At 36.8% G+C, this 14,278-nt stretch overlaps 2 protein-coding genes across 5 annotated transcripts in view; one reads left to right on the top strand and one right to left on the bottom strand.

Moving 5' to 3' along the window:
- The window catches only part of gdpd4a (glycerophosphodiester phosphodiesterase domain containing 4a), a 35,974-nt gene extending 24,182 nt beyond the window's left edge, over nt 1-11,792 (top strand). For 2 of the 4 annotated variants that reach the window (XM_084410101.1, XM_084410100.1), the window contains exons 8-16: nt 1,711-1,856; nt 2,120-2,202; nt 4,350-4,500; nt 5,752-5,976; nt 6,164-6,321; nt 7,347-7,494; nt 7,585-7,667; nt 9,184-9,263; nt 10,592-11,792. In XM_084410101.1, coding sequence (XP_084266227.1) covers nt 1,711-1,856; nt 2,120-2,202; nt 4,350-4,500; nt 5,752-5,976; nt 6,164-6,321; nt 7,347-7,494; nt 7,585-7,667; nt 9,184-9,263; nt 10,592-10,704 — 1,187 coding nt within the window. In that variant the 3' untranslated portion in view covers nt 10,705-11,792. The remainder of the gene's footprint in view (nt 1-1,710; nt 1,857-2,119; nt 2,203-4,349; nt 4,501-5,751; nt 5,977-6,163; nt 6,322-7,346; nt 7,495-7,584; nt 7,668-9,183; nt 9,264-10,591) is intronic. The other 2 variants (XM_084410103.1, XM_084410102.1) reach the window with 1 other exon arrangement.
- Nucleotides 11,793-11,888: 96 nt separating this feature from the next.
- Nucleotides 11,889-14,278, bottom strand: part of myo7aa (myosin VIIAa) — a 42,886-nt gene continuing 40,496 nt past the window's right edge. Inside the window, exons 46-47 of the mRNA XM_084410099.1 lie at nt 13,492-13,611; nt 11,889-13,398 (exon numbers count right to left, since the gene is read on the bottom strand). Coding sequence (XP_084266225.1) covers nt 13,306-13,398; nt 13,492-13,611 — 213 coding nt within the window. The 3' untranslated portion in view covers nt 11,889-13,305. The remainder of the gene's footprint in view (nt 13,399-13,491; nt 13,612-14,278) is intronic.

Raw genomic sequence — 14,278 nt, 5'->3', positions numbered from 1 at the left:
CTAAAATGAGAGGACATTAGAAAGACATTTATTTGTTCAGTTTACGGACATTTCGCTTAACCCTGAAACACAATGCAATGTGTAATTCAAAATACAGGTATAAAAGTTAAAATTATTTTGGAAAATTCATCCATATTAACACAGTACAATGGGTCCCATTTTTACAAACTTAAAACATATTTTATTTTAGTTAGTTACCAAGGCAACATTTATAATGTTCATTTTAAAATACTATTAAACTATTAAAATAATTTCTGTTATTTGAAATGGTTTAATTTTAGATAACAACACGGGGTAGAAGGGACATTTTATCCATGATATCCCAGTAAAATAATTTGTAAACAAAAACCATGATGTCCATGTTAGTTATGGGCAGGTTATACCATAGTACCATAGTCAGTTACTTCATTCCTGCTCTCAAGTCAATGGAAATGGTGTCATTTTGTTGGTGTCAGTGACTCCGATCCATTCATTATCTGTTGTTAACACAGCTGCTGCATCTGTCCTTTCTTTTCATTGTGCTGTTAGACTCATAAAAACAGAGAGCTTGTCCTTCAAAAGCTTTGTTCCTCTCTGTTCTCCTTTTCTCCTGCTCCCTCTCCTCACTCTCTGCATCTGGCTGATGTTCGGCTGAGTCATGTCTGCGGCTCTCTCTCTTTGCGCTTTACTGAAAGCATGACGAACGTGTCAGAAAGACAAATGCAGGACTGAGGCTAAACTCACACCAGCTGTGTGACGCTCGCCTCCACCCAGAGACGTCTCTTTGTCCCATCATCCCTCTCTCACAAAGACAACGTCTTTCTCTTCTTGAGATGAGCCGTGCCAGTGTAGAGGTGACATAAACTCTCATTACAGGCGACCCAACGGGTGCTGCAGTAACTAAGTGGACCCTGTCAGTGCGCTATTATCTTTTAATGATCTATTATCTGTAATTCTGAAGTTTATTCAGGATGCTAAATGATTGTAGTGGTATTGTATTGGCCGGTATGATGTTTTTTTTTATGTATTTGGCAATGAAGAGGTGGTTTTGTGGATTTGGCTATGATGGGGAATAAGTTGATGGCATTTTGCCTAGATCAGAAACCTTGAAACTTTTGCAAATGATGGTTGTATTTAACCAGCTTCAGTATGTATGTGTATGTACAGTAGTCAACATTTGAAGTGGATCAAAACCTTTCATCAAAGTTTTACATGAATTTTTAACAATACCCGTTCTTGTCTTAGGACAACTTTGATCATCTTTTTTGATCCACTTTAAATGTTGACTACTATGAAGCTTCCTGCTCACTGAAAATACCAAAATGTGTACTGTATATATATGCCAATTTAAATCCAAACAGCAACTTTTTTTAAGCTATATATGTATATATATATGGCTTAAAAAAAGTTGCTGTGTGGATTTAAATTGGCAAATACTCTATGTCTATGACTGGATCATTATTGCTATGATTATGTTTCTAGCATGTTATATGTTTGGCAACAGTTTTTCTAACCCTAATTGATGGAGTGTGTGTAGCTTTTACACACACTCCATTACACACACTTTTACTTGCACACACTTGACTTTTATGTCAAGATTCATCCATCAAGAGGTCTCAAGGAATCAGACAAAAAAACATTTTTTTCCTTATGTTTTTGTAACAGTTGGATTTGTCTTTCATTCATTAAGTGTTTGCATATATGCATTGAGGGGTATATTGTGTGTTTCAGTGAGGCAGGTGGCTATCCTCAGCTTGTACTTGGCGGTTCTCTTCGCCCTGTATCTGGTGCCGTTGGGCATGTATTCCCCCTGCATCAAAGAGGAGGGCACGCTGGGGCCAGCACCCACCCTCATCGGGCACAGAGGAGCACCCATGGTGTGGTATTTTTACCTCATGATATTTTAAGATCCCTGTTGTGTAATACTGAAAGAGCACATGTGGATTTTGTGTGGGTTTAAGTCAGCATGCCATTTAAAATCAATGTCTGTTTGACTTTTCTTTCAAAAGTAAACTTCTGATACTAACTTGAATTAAAACAATTGTATTCTTATGTTTGACCATTAATGGATTCGATTTCAATGGTTAAGACTCAAAATGGTTGTCGAAATGTTTGACGTTGTTGATTTTTTTTCAAACAGCTTGCACCAGAAAATACCCAGATGTCCTTTGAGAAGGCTGTAGAAGTAGGAGGAGAGGGGCTGGAGACGGACGTCACAATCAGGTGAGTATCTTTACTGTATTTGTATAAAAGCATTTTAAGTTTTAAGACATGCTTCTTTTATTATCATTCCTAGGCATTCAAGTGGTTATAGATCTTGGTGCTTGCAATGCCACGGTCTTAGGTTTGATTCCAAGGGAATGCATGATCTAATATAATGTGTACCTTGAATGCAACACATATCGCTTTGGATAAAAGCGTCTGCCAAATGCATAAATGTAAACATTTTGCCACTTCTGTGATCTACACTGCAAAGATTTAAGAAAATGTTTGGCTTTAAGACATGATTGTGATATCTAAAAAAAAATCTATTACTCTAAATCATGCAGCCTTATAAGAAACCTCATTTAGTTCTAAGGCAGGATCTTTCACCGACAATGCAATCTTCTGCAAATCCTACAAATACTTGCGGTAGATCTCAATCAGTTGATACTGACGATTGATAAAAAATGGTTCAAATATAAATATAAAAATTGTCTGTGTTGTCCAATATTTGTGTGTGCAATGAATTTTTATGCTTAATGGAGTTTCATGTTGTTGTCGTTAACACTTTAAAATAAGCTTCTATTTGTTAACATTAGTCCCTGTTATACATCTTACATTTACTTTCTATAGTAATACCAGTAAATTATGCAACTAACCCTAAACCTAATCCTAATCCTAATAATATAGTAAGTTTATGTTGTCAATTAATATTATTCCATACTTATATAATTACACTGTATCAAGGGCACCTTAAAATAAAGTTTAACAAAAAATACTTTTAAAGCATTTATTATTCTTGGTTAAATGTTTTCAACATTTACTAATACATTAAAATAGAAAGTTGCAAAGTCATTTCCTCTAGACAAAGGTCTGCTCTAGCCAAGAGGCGTATAAATGGAGATCTGACGCTAACCGCTCCTGGATGAGTCACTGCTCTCAGGTTAAGGTGATTAGCTGAACACTAATCCTGTTAGCGCTCTCATCTTTACTGCATGAGCGGCGGGAAGCTCCCTAGGAAGCATGGATGAAGATGAGGGAGCGTGTTGTCTGTTTGCTTATATTACGCAGGTTTGTTGATAAATACATGATTGACAATCTAGTTCTCACACATGCTCAGGAAAACCCTACTGTATCTGGAGCAACTTCTTTAGAATTACGTTGAAAATGGGCAGCTTAAATCCAAAAATCCATTTTGTGTGGTCAATTTTGAGAGAACCCAGTGGTGCACAAGCAGAAAAAAGCAACAATTAACTCAAGAATGGTTTTCACACATTGCTTGGCATTTAATGAATGGCACCCACTGATTCTATCATAGATCATTTGTGATAACAACCCCTGACCCCATTCACAAATATAGATACGTGTCAGGTATGGATTGAAACTAGGTTAATCTGGGCAACAGAATTAGCAAACACCGTCATTTGTCATTCGGAAAGTAACAGATTTAGGTTGCTAGTTCAACCAGGTGAATATTTTCCTGCAGTCCTGCCCAGATGAAATACAACATGAAGTACAAACAAGTTTGCTATACAAGATGTTAGCATAAGAGGGGACCCGGTATCAAATCCATATCTTTTTTGTGAATGTGATTATTACTATTAAACCTACAATTTAAATACCAATGTAGTGGGGTCTACGTTTTTTATCTGTTTTATTTTGTCAAATTTGACACAATATAACATCGCAACTACATGAAAAGAGCTTTTACTGTCTTAAAAAAACTGATTTGTGAGCATTAGTGGAACTGAAGGTGTTCGAACAAACACTTAACAAGACTAACTACAAGCAATGAACAATGAACCGATGACAAAACAGAACAGAGAACCACATGACTAGAACAACCAATGAAAACATCACACATGAAGCAAGGGAAGAACGTGACACGATCACATGAGGAGCAAGGGAAACGCATGACTAAGAGAAATTCAAAATAAAAGACAAGAAAACATGAACAAAACCACAAACAGACGTGACAAAATGAATACTGTAATGGTTTTTAAATAATACTAAAATAACACAATACTTTGTGTTATCTTTGTGTTGGTTTTAATACATTTTTCATAATTTAGAATTCTCTAAAACAAACTGAAGTGGATTTCACAGAATGCAAACACAGCTGCCATCCCATTTGAGCATGCTAAAATTCATACAATATTCCTCTGCAGTTATGATGGCGTCCCGTTCTTGATGCATGACAGCACCCTGAGGAGGACAACCAACGTGCATGAGGTGTTTCCCAACCGGACGGATGACCCGGCGGCCATGTTCACCTGGGCAGAGCTGGAGATGCTCAGCGCTGGATCCTGGTTTCTTCGGGTAATGATCCAGCACCTTCTGTTCCTGCTCATGAACCAGCAGTCATGAATATATTGATAGCTAAGCTATGTGCATAATGCTATACTAGCTTACTGTATACTGCCTACTTTCCAGGGTGGTCTAGACAATTATTTATTATAATCACATGAGGACTGTGTAAAACCAAAGCAAGGAAGCAAGCATTCAGACATCTATACTGTAACACATATACTACATCTATACCATAATTAAAAACAAAATATGGACGCAAGCGGCAATCATCGTGGTCCAAGCACAAATGGCCCATGTGGATGATTAGCGATTCAATTGAAATGTGTCTTAGGATGTGTTTTTTATATATAAATATTATACAATATTTAATAAAAAATGTTTTAACTTTGGACAGTATGATCAAGTAATGAGTCAACTAAAATAAAAAATAATTCAAAATCATTGCGAATATATGCAATGCATTGTGGATGCAGTATTCATTCCATGCAAACAGAAAATTAGCATAATATGCAGAAAATAAGCGTATACTGCAGAAAGCAGTATGCTATTTCAAAGCTTTTGTTTTCTTTTGCTGTTAATATGTTTTGTTTTTGTATGTGTTGTGTTTATTTTTTTCATTTTAGAGAAGTGATGATTGATTATATTTGTTTTTCTTCAAAGCTGGATATTATATTATGTTTTATCCAGACACATTATTATTTCAGGATAATTATGGATACTAAAATCCATTTGATCAGAGAGCACACCGTATGCGTTCGTATTTTTAGAGAAATCATTGTGTTCTTTTAGGATGTTGTGGTCAAAACAGATTAAAAACAAATAGAAACCACTCATGGTTTATAAAACCCCATCATACTATAACAAAAATGATAATGCAGTGCACATCCATATATGATTTGGTTCTTGGCCCCTTAATTAAACTCAGAATCCCTCTTAAATCCCTGTGTGGAATCAACCGGGATTAAAGGATTCTAGCTGGAATTAGGCTTTGCCAGTATGTGCCTTGCGTCACTGTTCCAACCCTAAAAGACGGTGCTCAACCTCACCCAGTTTAAATATCAATAGAGGCAGTTATTCATGGCTTTGATCAAGTAAAATGCTTGTGGATTGTAATTTAAAGGTGTTTAATGCACCATCTTTGAGCTCCTAAGATGTTGGATCTATAAACTGTTGTCAGACTGCATGCCTTATTAATTTGGCAAGACTGTGAGGTGTAAAGACTCAAGTTAACCAGTCTTCTCTATCTCTATGTCCTCTCAGAGGGATCCTTTCAGTACAGCCTCCTCTCTTGATCTAGATGAGAGGGTTCAGGTCCAGAACCAGACTGTACCAACACTGAAAGAGTTCCTGAATCTGGCCGCTCAGCATGAGAGACTGGTGATCTTTGACCTCAGACGTCCACCCCGAGGCCACCCTTACAGGGACACGTGGATCACTCGCACCCTGGAGGTCATACACAACGAGTCCTTCATTAACTCCAGTCAGGTAGTTCATGAACCCTAGTTGGATGCTGACTTTTTCTTCTAACCTTAAACAATGGCATTATAATGCCATGTCATGTGACCACCTCATGGCATTTTGTGTTTCCATTTTTAAACTGTTCTATAAAAAAATTGAAAAAATGAGTTGAAACAGTGCCTAATGATGTATTATGGTGTGTTTTTTCTGGTAGGTGCTGTGGCTGCCGGCCGATCAGAGGAGTGTGGTACAGGAGCTGGATCCAGAGTTGCAGCAGACGTCTGGAGATCATGCGTCTATAGAGGAGCTGCAGGAGGAACACATAGTCCGTCTCAACCTACATTACAGCTACATGTCACAGGATCAGATCAGGTATGTCAGGTTGTGTCGCGTGCATTATTTTTCAATAATTCAACGGCCCGGAGTCAATTATTCCGCCTATACTACGGCTACCACATCTCACATTGTTCAGATGTCAGGTTTTTGTCCTTAAAACGCTCTTGTGTGTAGGACTAATTTCTTATGCATGTAGTCCCAGCGTTTCTACTAATAGTGACACTGTAAGTGTACCTGCTCCAAGAACAGCGCTGTTATTACATCGCTAGTGAGAAATGTCTTGTAGCTTAAGTTGGTAAACTGTTTTAATGATAAACTCGTCAGAGCAGCGCTGACAACATGTTTCTGTGTTCGTACTGTATGTGTGTGTGTTTGAGTGGAGAGAGAGCGTGAGAGAGCATGTGCTGTCCGTGCCTAATAAATTAAATTTAAGATAAATTTTTCGTTTTTATCCTATTGTTTACTATATTTATTTGCTCTGTCAGTGTCGTTGTGGGTTTTGGTTTTGTAGGCTGTAAAAAATGTGTAATTAACTGAAATCATTTGGTGAGGTGATATGGAACTATAATGCAGTCAAGACCTGCCTGGAACTACTTTAGCTGTGCGTTTCCCTGATAATAATTGCACACCATAGAACGTTGTAAACCAATCAGATTCAAGCATTCAACAGCCCCCTAGTTGTATATGTTTGTGTGTGTATATATATATGTATATACAATAAGAAATATTGTTAAATATTATTGTAATTCTAAATAATTCTACTTAAAACAAAGATGCACATCTTTCCTCTGAGATATAAACAATGCATCCTCGATGATTGTCGATTCTCTCAGCTTTTCTACATTTCTGCATACTTTTTTTTTTAAAGTTGACACTAAAAGGAAAACACATTTTACCTTGAGGGCACAAATGAACACACTCACATCAGATGTTGTTCATGCTTTTCGTCTTCTAATGTAATCTTCTGGTGCATTGCAGAGAAAAGCTTTACAATTAAAGCCTGAAATTTCTTAACGCAGTCCGCTAACCTGAACCTCTCGTGAATGTGATTCTGATTTCAGAAAGTACGCCTCTGTGAACATCAGCACTAACCTGTACGTGATCAGTCAGCCGTGGTTATATTCACTGGCATGGTGCGCCGGTGTTCATTCGGTCACTACCAACGCCCTGCACATCCTTAAGAAACTGCAGCGCCCCCTGTTTCTCATGGTGAGTTGAGCCTAGCATTGAGATCACGAATATTAAACTCTATGATTCAAAGGACCATGATAAATCTTTTCCTCACAAATCCTGGCGCAGACTCCAGACGAATACAGTTTGATGTGGATCCTGACAGATATTGTCTCTGCTTTCTTCATCACTGCTGTTTTCATATTCCACTGGTGAGTTCTGCTTCGACTAACCTGCTGTTTAGTTTCAAACCTGATCAAACATACATGCATGACACGTTCAGGTATGTGTAGTCTGGTAACTGTCAATGTCCCAGTATCACTAGGCATCATTCGAAAGCTTAAACACACTTAAACAGTACTGCTACCAAGGTAACACAATAGATGATGCTCAATTTTTGTGATATCAACTTCAAATTTGGAACACAACTTGGTTAGACATGCAACCTTAGAGTACAAATTATTTTGTAAAATATATATTTTGGATAAAATATAAAATGTTTAGTTCTGTCCATTGCTACAGTAACGTTAAGCGTCTAGAACTTTTTTACACTTCTGCAATCATCTTTAGTGTCTTCTTTAAAAAGAGACCAACTTAAAGGAGTCCACAGTAATCGATTGTCGAGTTCACGCGCATAAGTTTAGTACCTATGATCACGCGCGTGAACTCGACAATCAACTACTGTGGACTTCGACCGAAAACAGGATGTAAATACAGGTATGTGCGCTGGCTGAATAAACATCATTTTTATTCATATCTTTCACATCTACTGCAGTCAGATTCACTCGCGTTCACTCAGAAGGAATCACTCACATGACCTGTGCACTTGTAATGACACATCAAGGATGTTAAGAGGCTAAAAGCAGGTTTAAAACTTGCCCCATTGAAGTCAACAGGGTGCAAATTTTAAAACGAGGATAACACGGTGTAGGCAACCCCGATTTTTGTCGTTGTTCTCTGTACTGACAGCACTCCAAATGTACAAAAAAATGAGCTATGTTAAAATTGACCGGAGTTCTCCTTTAAGTCTGTATTCCAATGCATTCATGAATTACAACCATTTAAGTTCAAATCTGTTTTCAGATCGGGCTGTCAACAGGTTACAAATCTTCCAGATCTAATTTGCATAATATCTGATTAATATCTCGCAAAGAGTATGCAAGATTAGAATTGCATCAATTGCAGTATGTACCAAAACATTAGCCTGGAAATCCAGAACTAAATCTGAAAGATGAATGGTCTGGCATCGACTAATGAAAATCGTCCAGCTCGAGGGGCGGCACCAAGCATGCATTTGAAAATCTCACTGCACGCAATTGGATAACACTACGACCAATCACAACAAGTTATTGCTTAGCTACCAGCGGAGCTAACTGGTAGATTAGACTCTTACCGTATCCGGTCGGCAAAACAGCAAAAACGGCCTTCTTGCAAAGGAACGATTCGAGCGCCATCTTCTGTTCCTCTTTTAGATAAAAAGCCAAGTCTAACTCGTTCATTGTAGCGGCCAAAGCCGTTTCAAACAACTGGTGTTCATCCATAGCCATCTTGCAATGTTTACTAATGACTTTGACGTCACAGCGCTGTCGTCATCTGTTTAGCTCGCCTCTGGCCCGCCTATATCAGATAACCCGATGCGATTGGTGCAGCTCGGATACAAGGGCATATTTAATGAGCATGCCAATATGATGTTTGTTGTTGTGATAAATTGAGCGTTTCCTCCTCCAGGTGGCGTGAGCGAGGTTTACCCTTCTGGTCCGACAGTAGACAGGTGAATGAGAATGGACCGTACAGCAAGTTCAGGACTGGTAAGTTGTTCATTTTTTGGCTGGAAGTCTCCCATTGGCCATGGTATTGGCACGTCGTCCTGCATGTGCTGTACAGATTGGTGGCTATTTTCAGAATGGCAGACGATCATACAACTGTTGCCAGATCTGCGATATACAACAGAGCACACTGTGTGTGTGATACTGTATCTTTGGTCAACCTAAGCCAAACACGATTTTAACACATCCTCCTTGCCAGTTGTTTTATCTAATGCCAAAAATGTAAATGCAAAATAAGCAAATTTATTTCTGATAAATTATTTCTATTATTGTTGCATATTGTACCCTTGCTACATGGTGCTTTAAAAAAGTGTATACTACGCTTTCCATTCTGAAAACAGCCAGTACACAATGTTCTTGTGTACTCATTTGTGTGTGTATGTTATGGTTGATATGCAATATGTATTATGTAAATAGTACATGATACACATTACATATAAAAAATATATATTGTGTGTATATACATATTTATAATAATATACCAATATTTCATATGTAAATATATAGTTGATATATAGACTAGATATATTATTATATAAACTATACAAAAATAGTTTTTGCATGTAAGTCTGAGGTGAGATTAAAATCTAAATCAGGTTCCTTAGTTGAAGAATAATTATTAAATCATAAATTAAAAAAAAATTTAAACGAAAATGCTTAAAATAAATATAATAAAAAATAAATAAATAAAATATTTACTGAACTAAAATAACACTGCTTGAAGCCACCTTGAGATTTTATTTTATTTTGATTATAGTTGTATTAATATTTTGAGTTGACTTATTTTTATATTTTTAGTTTTCATGTTAATTAAAATTTTCTTAGTAATTTCATTATGTGGTTTTGTCATTTTATTATTATTATTGATTTAATATGGCTATTTATTTTAAATTTATTTTTCTTTATTTAATATATATATATATATATATATAATAATATTATTATTATTATTATTATATTTTTATTTTTTTAGTTGGGTTTAGTTATTTATTTATTTAACTTATTTCAGTTTATTGCCAAGGCAAGATTTCTAGCATTTTTAACTACTGTTTATATTTTATTTTATTTTATCTTTATTTCAATTAACAGATTTGTTTTTAAATAGTTTTAGTTAACGATACTAATCCTGGTATTGAAGTGGTTCAGATGACAAAAAAAGATTTGGAAATCCCTGATTTAAATGGTAAACCATTTCTAAGCAAAGGTGAAGTAGAAAACAAATCGTAGTAGTCAGATTTTCCAGCGACCGTCCCAGAAACCCTAGTTCTGTGTCCTGTGGCGCTGTTTGAATGTGACTCTCTGTGCTGTAGAACGGTCTGAGGTCCAAGGCATCCGCTGGAACCCTCTGTTCTTTGACGGGCCGTCACTCTCCCTGGACCCTGTGCATGTTCCCCCTGTGCATGGCTTCCCCGTACCCATCTGACCCTCCATCACTCTCATCGTCTCTCTCCCTCTCCTGTACGGCAGAGCTGAGCGACGTCTGGTCCATCTCCAGCATCAGTGTCCGTGGAGAGGCTCAGAGCTCGCCCCTCACTCCCAATCTGCCCACCATTTCTGAGGAACCGCCCATCTGAAAAGACAACAGAGAGATCTGTGGAAGGCATAAAGCCTGCAGAGCACCTTGAGCTCCAGCGTCGTCAGCATCATCGCTATATCAGCATCATCGTGCAATATATATACAGTATATATATTTTTTCTGGGGTTTATACTTTGGCAGTACCTTGAAATTCATGTACCACGGTGTTTACGCGGTACTCTGAGAGGTAATTCATAGAAAACATATGTTAGTGATATTTTGTTAAAAATATCAAATGTATTTGACCAATTATTTTCTGAATTGGTGGGATAAGATGAATCGATCATCCAGCTTCTTTTGCTTCTGTGAAGTTCGTTTTTATCAAAGACAGAATTTGCCTATTTTTCAATGCAAGCCTGATTACTGCAGAATGACGCATGGTAAAATAGAAATCGCAAAGAGTGTTTTGGAAATATTTAAGATGTCAGATCCATTGCATGGCGTGATAAATTTAACAAGCATTTACAATCAGGAAGACGATAAAAAGCCAAAAGACAATCTGAATTTGAACGATTTTTGACAGTGGAATCGCTGAAGTGAATTCGCACGCAACTTCTTGAGTTCTGTAGAAGTGCTGGATTTAATCAGCCTCTGAAAACACAAGGCTACTGATGAACTTGGAAACGTCTTTATTTCGGAAGTGATCATGCGTGAGCTCCTCATCGTCCCGCAGACGTGCAAGCATGTTAAAACGGTGAACATGTTTTCTTGCTCTTTTCATGGGATGCTGCAACACTCCTGCCTGTATAAAATGCAATGCCTAGCGTGATTTCTATTTACTTAATCTTTCGATGTAACTTAAAACTGTAAATATGATTGTAAACTGACCTTAAATGATATTCTGATCTGATATTATCAGATATTTTTTGTTGTCTCTTTTTGTTACTCTATCATCAGCACTAATAACCTAAATAAAAATATTTTTAGCAGACTCAAGATATGCCTCAATGCGTATCTTTACAAAAGGTTTGATCTATATGTGAGAATATCAGCATCACATCACGTTCATGTTATAAACGCAGCACTTTTTACAGGAATGTTTAATAGAAAATTTTATTTATAACTAAACTGGTGCGTTACATAAAAGAGTGGCAAAATAACAGTAGTCAGAACTTTATCTGCTAATTACCACACAAACATAAGAAACAGACGTGTTCTGTAGTTCAGGATAGTGTCTGATGTTACAGTGAGTCAGTCAAATAATTGTGCTGAAGGACATATTGGTGCAAATAAAGGCCATAAATTAACTGAATATAAAGTCTAACAGGTCAAACCTACTCTTTCCAATATACACAAGCATCAACAGTTTCAAAAATGGAAACCTACGGCGTCATTCTATCGTATCTATTTATCAGCTACTGGGCGAATCTCGTGGAAACATGTCTAGGTCACATTTCAACCCAAAATCATTTCAAAGAAAGAAAGACAGAATTTAATTTTACATTGAATCTTGGTTTCAAAAGCATGAAGATTTTTATTTTTTATGGTATATGCTATGTAATGCCTACAATTTTTTTTTAATCTCAATTAAGCCCAGTGCTTCTGGACATATTTATGCACTATAATGCACTTTTTTTTACTAATGTGTTTAAAGGCAGTGCAACCAATAGACTTCTACAACTAGCTTTCTAAAAACATTTCATTTTCCTGTATGCAAAATATAATTTCTTTATTTTGCTTGAAATGGGTGAAATACGATCTGAAACAGTTCTCGGCTTGTTTCTAGGGATGCAATATTTAAATAAGGCCATGTATTTTACCATTCTCTTTTTTCCTTCCTAAAGTACACGTACACTACAAGTCATAGCTGCATGAATGTTGAACATGTAACAAATTTTCAAGCCTGTAAAAACAGTTACCAATATTCCCCCCCAAAAAAGTAGTAAGGCATGCAGTTTAACAATATTTTAAAAACTTAAATTGAAATCACAGAATTCTCGAATTCTGTCAAAACCCCCAGAAACTCAGCATTTACAGTGTTGTTTACCACCTAAAGAATCCAAATACTGTTCGTTCACTGCAGTGATTGTGAGGAATACAGCGGACATTTCCAAAGTGTTGATGAACGCTTTGCGATGCATGTAACGAAGCCATTCCAGTTCATGTTTGACTTGGCTGGATTTCACAAACCGTATTAAATGGTACCTAAATTGTGCATTAAGTCATAAAATACATATTCTGGAGCAAACCATCCAACAAAAGACACATAAATCAGGTTCTTCACGCCATTTCAAGGAGGCAAAGTCCCTTCAGCTTTGCTCAGAGGTAGTCATCCTCACTGGAGGCAGATGAAGAGTCTTCATCGGGGTACACGGAGCCCTGGGAGCTGGCAGAGGGGGTGCGGCTCATTCGCCACAGCTGGGACGCGAAGGCCCGCCCCCAGCTACAGGGCCGACCAATAGGGCGCAGCAGACGCACCAGCTCCACCGCCTCACGCCAATCAAACGTTCACTTGCTGTGGCCGCGGGAGTTACGCTGCTTGCTCATGGTGGTCAACATCTGGCTAATGTAGGACGTCAACAGGTCATCCATTTTGTAGCCCTGTTATGAAGAAAGCATTTGCAAATCAAATTTTCTTCTTCTTAAAAAAGTATGATGCAACTGTGCTGCTGTTTGCCATTGAGTTTCTCTCACCAGTGACGTCTCACACAGAAGTTTGCTGCCCTGAACCAGGTTCCCGATAGTGATGTGGAAGTACGTGTTCCCGCTGCTCCAGTTGGAAATCTTCGTGAAGGGATATGTGGTTAAAATATCCTGCGGATCAAGGAAAGAGGAAACGCAAACATCACTGCACACTGGGAACACACCATTAAAAATTGTAGCTTGAAATAAAAATAAACGTTACCTAAAATAATATAAAAAACTAATAAAAATGACAAACGCACATACATTTTGTAAAACTAAAATATAAAATAAAAGCATACAATAGTATGTATATAATACTAAATATAAATAATAGTGTGTAATTAATACTATAATAGTATATAAATAATACTAAAATAAGTTTGTTTGCAATGCATTCTAGTTTATTCTTAAACTTGTTTTATTTTAGCTAGTTACCAAAGCAACATTTCTCATTTTCATTTAGTTTAACTTTATACTACAAAATCTAAAACTAAAATATATATACACATATTAAAAAGACAATGACTAATAAAAAAGACAAAACACTCAACATAATTACATTTATATATATGTCTGTGTATATATAAGTTGTCCTAAGACTAGAACGGGTATTGTTCAAAATTCATGTATAACTTTGATGAAAGGTTTTGATCCACTTGAAATGTTGACTACTGTGTATATTGAAGTGGATGGATTCTGGAATCCACTGCTGCTTAAATGTATATGTAATGAGTGATTATAATCAAGGTATTAATCAATATTTTTCCTTCTAAACATCACATGAGTTGAATGACTT

The sequence above is a fragment of the Rutilus rutilus genome, assembly GCF_951802725.1.
Source record: "Rutilus rutilus genome assembly, chromosome: 5".
NCBI lineage: Eukaryota > Metazoa > Chordata > Actinopteri > Cypriniformes > Leuciscidae > Rutilus > Rutilus rutilus.
Note: the sequence above shows the minus strand (reverse complement) of the source record. Positions and strands in the feature narration are given on the sequence as shown.